Here is a 12040-nt window from a genome sequence, read left to right on the forward strand (position 1 = left end):
TAAGTCTGCAGATCTAAACGTGGTGGGGGACACGGGTTCGGAGCTAGCTGCATTGTTGTCGTTAGGCCGGCAGGCGGCGTCGCTAGGGCCTAGTCTACTTGGAGTTGATGGTCTATCCGGAGACCCATCGTCAATTCGCCGCCGCAGCTGATCTATGTGGCGCCGCCACATTCGTCCGTCGCCGAGTAGGACCCTGTAAGAGCAGGGCCCTGTTATGTCCGCAATACTTCCGGGTACCCACTTCGGATCACCCGCGAAGTTCCGTGCAAAAACCCTCTCACCCACCCGAAAAGCCCTAGGAGGGGGAGAGGTAGGAAGAGGGGAAGAGGAATACAGAGGGTGTAGACGGTCCAGGGTGGTCCGGATTTTTCTGCCCAAGAGGAGTTCAGCAGGACTTTTACCTGTGAGGGGGCACGGGGTGGAATGCTGGGAACGCAGATAGGTAGTAATCCGGGAGGATAAAGGAAGATTCACCATGCGGGCAAGTGATTCCTTGGCGGAACGCACAGCGCGTTCAGCCAGGCCATTCCCCGCAGGGTGAAAGGGAGCGACTGGGGCATGGCGAATACCCAAAACTGCAAGGAATTGTTGGAATTCCTGGGAAGTGAACTGGGGGCCATTGTCTGAGACAATGACGTCCGGCAACCCATGGGTGTTGAACAGTGAATTAAGGATGCGGATAGTGGCCGCGGAGGTGGTAGAGGGCATAGGAAAAAGTTCCACCCACTTAGACCAGGCATCTATAACAAGGAAGAAGGAAGTGCCTGCGAGGGGGCCCATGAAATCTATATGGAGGCGGCTCCACGGAGCCCTAGGATGTTCCCACTCGCGAGCAGGGCCGGAGGGAGGGGCGGGACGGACCTGTTGGCATGGGGTGCAGCGCTGCACCCAAGCCGTAATGTCTGCATCCATGGAGGGCCACCAGACATACCCCCTGCCCAGGGATTTCATCCGGACTATGCCTGGGTGCCCTTCATGGAGGCGTGCAAGCACAGACTGGCGCAAACGGTCAGGAATGACCACGCGATGGCCCCATAGGAGGCAACCCTGAAGCGCGGAGAGCTCTGTGCGGTGCCGGTAAAAGGGGAGAAAACGGGGTTCGACAGAGGAGGGAGGCCATCCCCTGCGAACATAGTTAAGGACAGCAGAAATGGTGGAATCAGAGAGAGAGGACAGGGCTATATCGGAGGCGGTAATGGGCAGATGGAGTTCGTCCAGGAGGTGGATGGACTCGATGGGAGCTGGGTCGGAAAGAAGCAGGGGAAGCGGGCAGCGGCTAAGAGCGTCTGCGTGGCCCATGTGGCGGCCGGGCTTATGAATGAGGGAGTAATTGTAAGCAGAGAGGAATTCCGCCCAGCGCGACATGCGAGGGGAGAGGATGGGAGGAGTAGGGTGATCCCCTGCGAGGATTCCCAAAACAGGCTTGTGATCCGTAAAGAGGGAGAAAGGACGGCCGTAGAGATAGTGGTGAAAACGTTTTACCCCCGCAACGGCAGCCAGCGCCTCTTTGTCCAGCTGGCTGTAATTTCGCTCAGGCTTGGACAAAGTGCGGGAGTAAAAAGCAATAGGGGCTTCCGAGCCATCAGGGTAAGCGTGGCTCAGGACAGCCCCGACGCCAAAAGGGGAGGCATCGCAAGCAAGGAGCAGAGGAAGGGACTGATCGTATTGTGCCAGGACAGGTGGGCGCGTGAGGGATTCCTTGACAGCCGCGAGCGCCTGCGCTTCACGGCTAGTCCATGTCCAGACGGCAGAGCTATCTAAAAGCCTATGGAGAGGCTCTGTGAGGGAAGCTTTATGAGGAATGAAAGAGGAATAGAAGTTGATGAGGCCAAGAAAGGCCTGCAACTCAACCTTGTTAGAGGGAGTGGGGGCGGAGAGAATGGCGTCTATTTTGGAGGGGGAGGGATGGACGCCATGCCGGTCAATGAGGAAACCTAAGAATTCAACAGAGGGAACGCCAAGCTGGCATTTGGAGGGTTTAAGGCGGAGGCCAGCTTTACGGAAACGCTGTAGGACGGAGCGAAGAACTTTGGCGAGTCCTGATCGATCCTGAGCAGCGATCAGGACATCGTCGAAGTAGGGAGTGACGCCAGGGATCCCATGGAGCAACCGCTCCATGAGACTTTGAAATATGCCAGGAGCAACACTAATGCCAAACTGGAGCCTTTTGCATTTAAAAGCGCCACGGTGGGTCACGATTGTTTGCGCAAGCGCCGTGGCGTCGTCAACGGGGAGCTGCTGATATGCTTGCGCAAGGTCCAATTTAGCAAAAATCTTGCCCTGGCCAAGTGTGTGCAGGACTTGTTGCACAACTGGAACAGGATAGGGATGGGCTTGAAGGGCCTTATTGACAGTTGACTTAAAGTCCGCGCAGATCCTTACGGATCCGTCGGACTTCAAGGGGACTACTATAGGAGTCTCCCACGAAGAAAAGTCCACAGGTTGAAGCACCCCCTGGGCAAGAAGCTTATCAATTTCAGCGTCTACCTTTGCCCTTAAGGCAAAAGGCAGACGTCGGGCTTTGAGACGGATAGGAGCAACAGTAGGATCAAGGTTGAGGGAAATAGGAGAGCCCGTATAGCAGCCCAGAGAAGAAGAGAAAACATCAGAAAATTCAGAAAGAAGGGAAGAAAGGTCATCCCCAAGGGAAGAAGAACACCGGGTGGAGTGGATCCCCGAAACAAATAGACCGAGAGCACGGAACCAGTCCATCCCTAGTAGAGAAGCTAGGTTTTTTTTTACAATTAGTAGTGGCAGACGCCCACTGAAAGAACCGTAGGTAACAGTAGGCGACGTGCAACCCAGCAGCGGAATTGGGTTGCCCTGGTAGTCTCGAAGACGGCAGCAGGCAGGAGTTAGGTCACGTGTTCGGAAGTTAGGCAGAAGAGAAGAGAAGGTGCTCCAGGACATGATAGAATGGGCAGATCCGGTGTCTAGCTCCATGGAGCACGGGCTGCCTTCGATCTGAAGCGAGAGATGGATCTTACCACGTTCTCCCTGGGAGGAGGAGGAAGCGTCGACGACCCATTCCAGACAAGAGTCGTTGATGTCACCTAGGGAGAGAAAATTTTGGTGCCTGGCAGGGAGAGGCGGCTGGGCTGGCCGGTAGGTAGAAGGCACCATAGCAGGGCGGGAAACAGGAACGGTAGAGCGGCAAACATTTGCTAAATGGCCCCGTTTACCGCACTTTCGGCACACAGCAGTGCGGAAACGGCAGGCTGAGCGCAAATGGCGGCCGCCGCAGCTGAGGCAATTCCGTGTATCTTTATGGCTCAAAGATTGCAGGCGGTCCATCGCCAAATCTAAGTCAGTTTGAAAAGAGTTAGAGGCGACAAGCTGGTTGGTGGCTGAAGAAATAGCTGGAGGAAAACGCCTCTGGTCAGGAGTGGATTGACCTGCCATTTCGTAAGCGCGAGCCTCATCGACAGCATTCTTCAACGTGAGGTCCGAGCGGGAGAGAATGCGCCGGTGGAGATTAACATCCTTTAAACCATAGATGAATTGCTCGAGGAGCGCTTCGTCTAGGTCGGCGAATTCACAAGTAATAGCGGCAGCTCTAAGCGCGGCTACGTACTGACTTATAGATTGTGCATCTCGTTGAACGCAGTGGCGGAAATCTTGGCGCCTGGCAAAGCGTGAGGGCGCTGGCTCATAGTGCGTTTTAAGTTTTGCCATGAGGAGCTCCCATGGCATGGTATGAACAGGGGTGGGGGCAGATAGTGCCCTTGCCGTGGCAAACATTTCTGGGCCACAGTAATTCAAGAAAATACCCCTCTTACGTTCAAGCGAGAGATTCAGCAGGTCATGGGCTTGAAGAAAACATTCAAACCGTTCCATGAACGCCTCCCAGGATTCGGCCTCAATGCGGAATGAAGCGAAGAAAGCTGTATTAGCCATAGTTCTTGTGGTGTAAGGTTCAGGTTCGCTCACCTTCGTCGCCAGTTTTGTGTTCCAAAGCAAGGAGTAAAAGACGGCTGCTAGAAGTTAATCTTTATTTAAAAACAACAGTAACTGACTAAGCCAAGATACACAATCCCCGGCTGACAGCAATTTATACAAACGCCGTCAGTCGGGGGACCAATAGGGTAATCAGGATTCTCCCACCGGATGTATGGGCCAATGAAAGGAAGGTCTACGCGCGCCACCTACTGGTGGACCGGCCCAGTACACAACAGATACCATTTCCCTTTTTTCCACTCCACTCTCTTTGTGCCTCTATGAATCTCACTAGTATTGCCCCATTTAGTTTTGTTTTCCATTTCTTTTTCCACCTTGTTAACTTCTTGCTCATTTATGTTACTTGTCTGTTCCCCTCCTGTCTCTGGTTTCAACAGTTTTTCTGGTTCCTTTTCTACCTTTTCGTTGCCTTTTAATGTTGCTCATGCATTTTTAACATTTCCAACAATTCCTCAAACATCCCACCCTCCATGATCAATTTTAATACACTTTTAATATTTTTTATATTTAACCACAATTAATTCAATCCCTCTTCTTATTTCCACTCTTTAATATCAGGTCCCAAGATAGTCCAGTCCTTTTCAAAAATTCTTTATTTTCTTCCAGTGTAGACAAAATGAAGCCAAATAGAGAAGACAGACCACACCCTCCTACGACTGCTTTGTTTCAAAATGCTATGATGTTTCTTCTCTCTAGTAGGTGTCTTTTGTTGTTCCTCTGTACGATCAAATCACTAATTAGTCGAAACCTGCCAAAAGTCAAACCAAAGGCTCAAAATCCATACGCAAATTGTGCAAATCTTCCCTTTTATAGTTTGGAATTTTTCCAGTTCCAGTTTTATTAATCAAATTCTCCTTGGGCTTGGTCTTTTATCACTGATAGCTTTTTCCTCCTTTCTTTCCGCCCTCCATGTTCCAAGTGATGTTTAGCTGCTAGCTTAGCTCCGGAAAAAAATTTAAGCACCAAAATTAATTTATTTTAATCTTACATCGGCCAATCTCTGGATCAAACACTCTGTCCGTTCCTCCACTCCTACACCAGACCTGTTCCAGTTGCCCCAGCTCCAGAGTGGTCATTCAAAGATGGCCGTCACCCCTGCTACCGATCTTTAGAGAGCTTTGAGTTGGACCTGCTGGGGAGCTTGCCTCACTCCCCACAGTCGCCCAAAATGCCTCTCCTTGTGCCCCGTCCCTTCAGGATGGTTCCAGTCCATAAAGGACCTCTCGACAGCGGATTGCCAGGTGGGTTTTCAGGTAGCTCGGCAGAGCTCGCTATTTCCCCAACCATTCTCGCCTTGACGCTTCCGGGTCTGCAACAAAAGGCATTTTTCTTCTGTTTCTTCACGCATGCTGTTTCACAACTAACCTCTCCTGAAGGGTTGGTAAGATGGTTTTGGTTGATGCTTCTTCCTCTCCTTTCAGCAGTGGGATTCACCACAGAATCAAAATTGTTTCTCTGAACCAAAAGAATCCTTCTATTTTTAGAAGAGCAGTTTGGGATCCAAGCCAATAAACTTCATTTATGTCCATATTTTTAACAACATTTATAAAACAGTTGTACTACTGTAATATTTCTTTTTTTAAAACTTAATTATTATGTTCAGGAGTTTTTTTTATTTAGCAAAGCAACACTTTTCATATTTTAAGTTTATGCACTATTCATTTTCTTTTTCTAATTTGCAGGTAGAACAGTCTAAGGTTCTAATTAAAGAAGGTGGTGTTCAGTTGCTACTAACAATAGTTGATACACCAGGATTTGGTGATGCAGTGGATAATAGTAATTGGTAGGTACATTCTAATATTACTCAATAGTGGCTATTATATTGAAACACCTGCATGTATTTAAAGTAGAATCAGGTTTTTTTTATTTTCATGACACTTTTACTACTATACTATTGGTCAGAAATGAAATAAAAACATAATTTTCCAAAATCAGTTATCAAACATTTTAGTTTCTCAGTGATTAGTTCTGAGATAAATGTTCAGTTATTACAGAGAAAAATCAAAAGACTTTGTGCTATTGGTACTGTGAGATAAATTATTTATTTATTTATTTATTTATCAAATTTATACAGCTTCCCAACTCCCCCAAAGGGGACTCTGGGTGGCAAATAATAAATTAAACAGCCAATAATAAAATCAATTAAAAAAATTCAAAATCACAGTAATAAATAGAATAAAAACAAAAATATTAATCCTGAGAGAAAGGAGGATAAAAATGGCTCCCTCAGCAATGGAGTCATCAGGACAGATCTCTGGGGCCCTAGGTACCCCAGGCCTTGCAGCATAAGCAGGGTTTGAGGACCTTATGAAAAATCAAAAGGAATGGGTCCAATCTAATTTCGGGGGGTGAGGGGGATGTTCCATAAGGCGAGTGCTACAGCAAAGAAGCCATGTTTCCTGGTACCCACCAGGTATAGGTCCCTAGCCAATGGTGCCCATAGCATGCCTTCTCTGCGAGATCTGATGGGGCAAGCTGATGTAACTGGAGCGAGACAGTCCCTCAGATAACCCAGTCCCATGCTGTGAAGGGCTTTAAAGGTTATAAACAGCAGCTTGAATTGGACCTACAATACCATGGTTGATGGTATTGAAAATGCTGAGAGGTCAAGCAGGACAAGGATGGACACGCTATACCCATCCCATCAATATCGGAAGACATCCAAAAATGTGTTCAATGTCATTTCTATCTTAAACCTGGGTTTGAATCCTGACTGAAAAGGTTCCAGGTAATCTGCTTCCTCCAAAGCCATCTGGAACTGTTGTACGAAATAGGGCAACTCACAGCGGCCAGGGTGATATGGATGGGTGATCATGGCCAAATGGATGCAACTGGGTTGGCGTGGCCAGGTGGATGGGGTCAATTGGGCATAGCTGAGTGGACGTGGCTGGTTGGGCATGGCCGGGTCAGTGCAGGTAACTGGATGTGAGGACAACTTGGAGCCCCACCAGCTCCTTGCCTCCCTGAACTGCTGGCAGCCAAGCACGCACGTGTGAGCATGTACGCAAACACACACACCAGTCCCAGTTTGGGGACTTTTATCTGGATCCATGCTGGGAAGCTTCCAATTGTGCCTAGGCTTGGGGAGAAGGACCTCTCCTTTGGTGTGCTGCATGCACATGCACACACGCACACACCATTCCGAGCTTGGGGACTTGCCTCATTCTGTCATCACAAGTTGGCAGTAAGATGTAGAACATGGACCAGAAGGGAGTAGCTGAGCCATCACAAAAAACAGTTTGGTCTGGAGGAAGATTGCAAAGGGAGACACTGCAAAAGCAACACTAAGGGGAAAAATGAACAATGAAGTTCCTAACGTATAGGGTTTCCTGCCTAAGCAGGGGGTTAGACTAGAAGACCTCCAAGGTCCCTTCCAACTCTGTTATTCTATTCTATTCTATTCTATTCTATTCTATTCTATTCTATTCTAAGTGTCTGCATTTACAGAATTGAAAATCTGTGCTCTAGAGGGGAGCCTCCAACTTGCTAATCAAGGTGGGGAAGGAAAACAGTTTATAAAAGTCCCCAAACTTCAAATGGAGTGTGTGTGCATGTGCGCATGAGTGCCTAGCATGCCAAAAGAGAGGTCCTTCTCCCCAAGTTCAGGTGTGATTGGCAGCTTCCCAGTAGGGATCCAAATAAAAGTCCCCAAACTTGGAATGGGGTGTATGTGTTTGCACCCATCCAAGGACCCCCTTACCTTCTGCTTCCACCAGCTGCCAAAGTTCTCATCCCTTATAACCTTCCCCCCTCCCCCAATCCACCTCTGGTTCTGCTCAGAGGAAGGAAAGAGAAGGCAGAATTACTTCAGCCACAATAGGAAACCCATGGACTCCCTAAGCTGTTAATGGGAGCAGTAGCCCTCCTTCCTCCCCATGACCATAGAAAGGAAGGCAGAGGGGCCTCTGCAGGAGAACGGGGTCCACAGTAGTCTGCTGCACTACATCAGAGTTTTCCTGATGTCAAGAATATGTCTTTGGTTATTATAAAAGTTTTTATTCATATAATATTTATTCAATGTAGTGAATACATATTCAGTCTGTTAATTATTGTAGATAGTTGACATTAATAAATGAACTTTGATTAAGACTATTTACGAAATAGCTTTGGGAAGTATGTTTTGGTCCCTTCACACCATTTTTATGACTCCTTTTACTACTGCAGCAGCTTCTGCTTGTTCCCCTTGTTTATCTATAAGAATGAGCATGCCTTTTCTCTTACAGTAACCTAACCAAATTTGCTTATGAAAATTTTATCAGTGATATTACATGTCATATTTAATATGACAGTGTACAGCTTGCACTTTTACAGTAAATGTTCCAAGTTACTCTGCTTTTTTTTTAAAAAAATGTGTTTGTACATTATAGCTGGCAGCCAGTTATTGATTACATTGACAGTAAATTTGAAGACTATCTCAATGCAGAATCACGTGTGAACAGACGACAGATGCCAGACAACAGGGTCCAGTGTTGCTTATATTTCATTGCTCCTTCAGGACATGGGTCAGTATTAAAGAGAAATGCTTTTTCTCCTACTTTACAATTTCTCCAGTCAGAAGCATTTAAAATACGCTGTTAGATATGTCTGATCATAGGAATTGTCAGGAATTAAATTCTAATTTAAATAATTTTCCTTCTCTAATGTTAGCAAAAGTGTTTTGTACAAAATCCAGAAGAGCAAGATTGGGATTGTATACTATTAATGGCTTTGCTCTCTGGATTTGTTCTGATTGAGTAGACAGTACAGTTTTGCATGTTTTGTTTACAGTATCACAATAAAGGATGATAAATATTTATTCTTGGCTATATCTAAATTAAATACTTTGAAAAGAAAGTTGTAAAAGCAAATATACTGTATTTCAGAGTTTTAGATATTTCAGCATCCTAATGCTTGATCTTATAAATATATAATTGCAAGATAATTTTAATTGTTCTGATTGCTACATACAGGTAGTTCCCAATTTATAACTGTAATTTAGGCCACAATTTTGGTTGTATGTTGTGATGGTGGGAAAGTGTGTCACCATGTGACCATGCCAAATTTTACCTTTTTGCAGCAGTTGTTAAACGAACACATTCTTTGCTATGGGGCAGTTTTTGCCAGAAACTGGAAGTACATAAATGCCAGTTTCTGGCAAAAATGTTGTAAGTCATGGTTACATGACCATGGAGCACTCCAACTAGCCATGAATGCAGACTAATAATAATAATAATAATACTTTAATTTATAGACCGCGCCCTCTCCCAGAAAGGACTCGGGGCGGTGTACAGTCACATTAAAACAACAATGTGGATACAAAAATATAGATATACATAGATAGACGGAGGAGGTAAGATATACACTGTACAATAATAGTTAAAATTCTAATAAAATTAAAAATTACCCTTAAAAACTACCCCAGAATAAGATGTTTGCCAGGAGGTTGAAAGTGGGACTATAAATCAGCTAGGCCAGCTAATTGGAACAGGTGGGTCTTAAGTTTCTGTCGGAAGGAGCGGAGGTCGGTAGTAGTTCTAATATCGGGGGGGAGGTCATTCCAGAGGGTTGGGCCCATCACAGAGAAGGCTCTACTCCTGGGCGCCGCCCGTTGACACTGCTTAGTGGACGGCACCCAGAGGAGTCCCTCCCTGTGGGAGCGAATTGGTCGCAGGGATGTATGAGGTGAGATGCGATCCCGCAGGTAACTAGGTCCTGTGCCATGAAGCGCTTTGAAGATGGTAACCAACACCTTGAAACGCACCCGAAAAACCACAGGCAGCCAGTGCAGCTCGTGCAGGAGTGGTGTTATATGGGAGTACCTGGTCCTTCCCATGATAGCCCGCGCGGCCGCATTCTAAACTAGCTGTAGTCTTTGGGTGCATCTCAAGGGGAGCCCCATGTAGAGAGCGTTGCAGTAGTCCAGACGAGACGTCACCAGCGCATGAGTGACTGTGTGTAGGGCGTCCCGGTCCAATAGGGGGCGCAATTGGCGCACCAGGCGAACCTGGTGGAACGCCCCCCTCGCCACGGCTGCCACATGGTCATCCATCGACAGCCGGGCATCAAGGAGGATGCCCAAATTGCGCGCCCACTCCACGGGGGGGGAGTTGCTCGCCCCCTATGGCCAGCGATGGAGTCCACTGGTTGAACCGGGGCGCCGGTAGCCACAGCCACTCCGTCTTGGAAGGGTTGAGCCTGTGTCTGTTGTCCCCCATCCAGACCCGAACGGCTTCCAAGCACCGGGACATCATTTCGACGGCCTCGTTGGGGTGGTTTGGGGTGGAGATGTACAGCTGCGTATCATCAGCGTACAGATGGTATCCGACCCCAAAACCACGGATGATCTCACCTAGCGGCTTCACGTATGTGTTGAACAGGAGGGGCGAGAGGACCGACCCCTGCGGCACCCCACAAGTGAGCGGCCTCAGGGTCGACCTCTGCTCCCCTGCCAACACACTTTGCGTCCGGTCGGAGAGGTAGGAGCAGAACCACCGCAAAATGGTGCCCCCTACTCCCATTCCCTCCAGCCGGCGCAATAAGATACCATGGTTGATGGTATCGAAGGCTGCTGATAGGTCTAATAGGACCAGGATAGAGGAACAGCCCCTATCTCTGGCCCTCCAGAGATCATCCACCAACGCGACCAAGGCCGTCTCCGTGCTGTGACCGGGCCGGAAACCGGACTGACGCGGGTCTAGATAGTCGGTTTCCTCCAGGTGACGTGGGAACTGTTGTGCCACCACACTCTCTACAACCTTCGCTAAAAAGGGAAGGTTGGAGACGGGACGATAATTAGCTAGCTCCGCCGGGTCCAGGGAAGGCTTCTTGAGTAGGGGCCTCACCACCTCCTCTTTCAAGGCGGCCGGTAAGGACCCCTCCTCCAATGAAGCGTTCACTAGGCCCAGGAGCCAGTCTCGTGTAACCTCCCAGGATGCCAGTACAAGCCAGGAGGGACACGGGTCCAATAAACATGTAGTGGCTCGCAGTCGCCCACGTAACCTGTCCAAATCCTCAGGGGCAACAGAGTCAAACTCCTCCCAGCGTGGTGCCTCAAGATTTGCCTCTGACGTCTCCCCTGGTCCACTGAAGGGGGCCCATCCACTCCGGATCTGAGCGATTTTGTCCTGCAGATATTCCCCAAACTCCTCTGCTCTACCCTGCAAAGGGGCTTCCCGCGGCATCTGTGATAGGAGGGAGCGGGTCACCCGAAACAGGGCGGCAGGGCGGTTATCTGCGGACGCAATAAGAGCGGCACAGTGTCTACGTTTGGCCGCTCTTAGTGCCACAAGGTAGGTCCGTAAATAGGCTCTTACCTGTGTTCGGTCAGATTCGGAGCGTGAGGACCTCCACCTGCTTTCTAGGCGTCTCTTGTGGCGTTTCATCACCCTCAGCTCCTCGGTAAACCAAGGAGCCAGGGTGGTTCGTTGCCGCAGGAGAGGCCGCAAAGGCGCTGCTCAGACTGGCTGCTGAGCACCCAAATGCACTCACTTCACCCAGGTGGGGAGCAGATATCGGTACTTCAAAACTGGGTTGTAAGTCCCTTTTTCAGTATCTGTCATACGTTTGGTCACCAAGCAACCAGTCATACTCAAGGACTGCCTGTATTATACAGAACAAGAATTTGTGATACCAGTAATTTGTTATATAGCTCTTTGTTTTTGAAATCAATATTAAATATTGTCCTAAGTTTTAGGCCCAGTACTCTTCAACATCTTCATCAATGATTTGGATGAGGGGATAAATGGGGAACTCATCAAATTTGCAGATGACACCAAGATGGCAGGAATAGCCAACACTCCAGAAGATAGACTTAATATACAGAAGGATCTTGACAAACTTGAACATTGGGCACTATCTAACAAAATGAAATTCAATAGTGAAAAAAGTAAAGTTCTACATTTAGGCAAGAAAAACGAAATGCACAGGTACAGTATAGGTGGTACCTTGCTCAACATTACAACTGTCCCTCCTGGCAAATGTACTATTAACTGGTTATTTTAGGGGTATTGTTTTTAACTTATTGTGTGTGTTTTAGGGGTTCAAAATCCTATATTTATATATACTGCTTTGTACAGTTCTTTTAATTCCATTTTTAACCTCCTCC

The 12040-nt window shown here is 47.9% G+C and overlaps 1 protein-coding gene across 1 annotated transcript in view; it reads left to right on the plus strand.

The window, feature by feature from the left end:
* LOC309400789 (septin-7-like) overlaps positions 1 to 12040 on the plus strand; it is a 309583-nt gene that overhangs the window by 112390 nt on the left and 185153 nt on the right. The window contains exons 3-4 of the mRNA XM_081969451.1: positions 5640 to 5740; positions 8325 to 8459. Of these exons, the coding sequence (XP_081825577.1) occupies positions 5640 to 5740; positions 8325 to 8459 (236 nt within the window). The remainder of the gene's footprint in view (positions 1 to 5639; positions 5741 to 8324; positions 8460 to 12040) is intronic.

This window comes from Natrix helvetica (genome assembly GCF_964273705.1).
Source record: "Natrix helvetica genome assembly, chromosome: W".
Lineage (NCBI taxonomy): Eukaryota > Metazoa > Chordata > Lepidosauria > Squamata > Natricidae > Natrix > Natrix helvetica.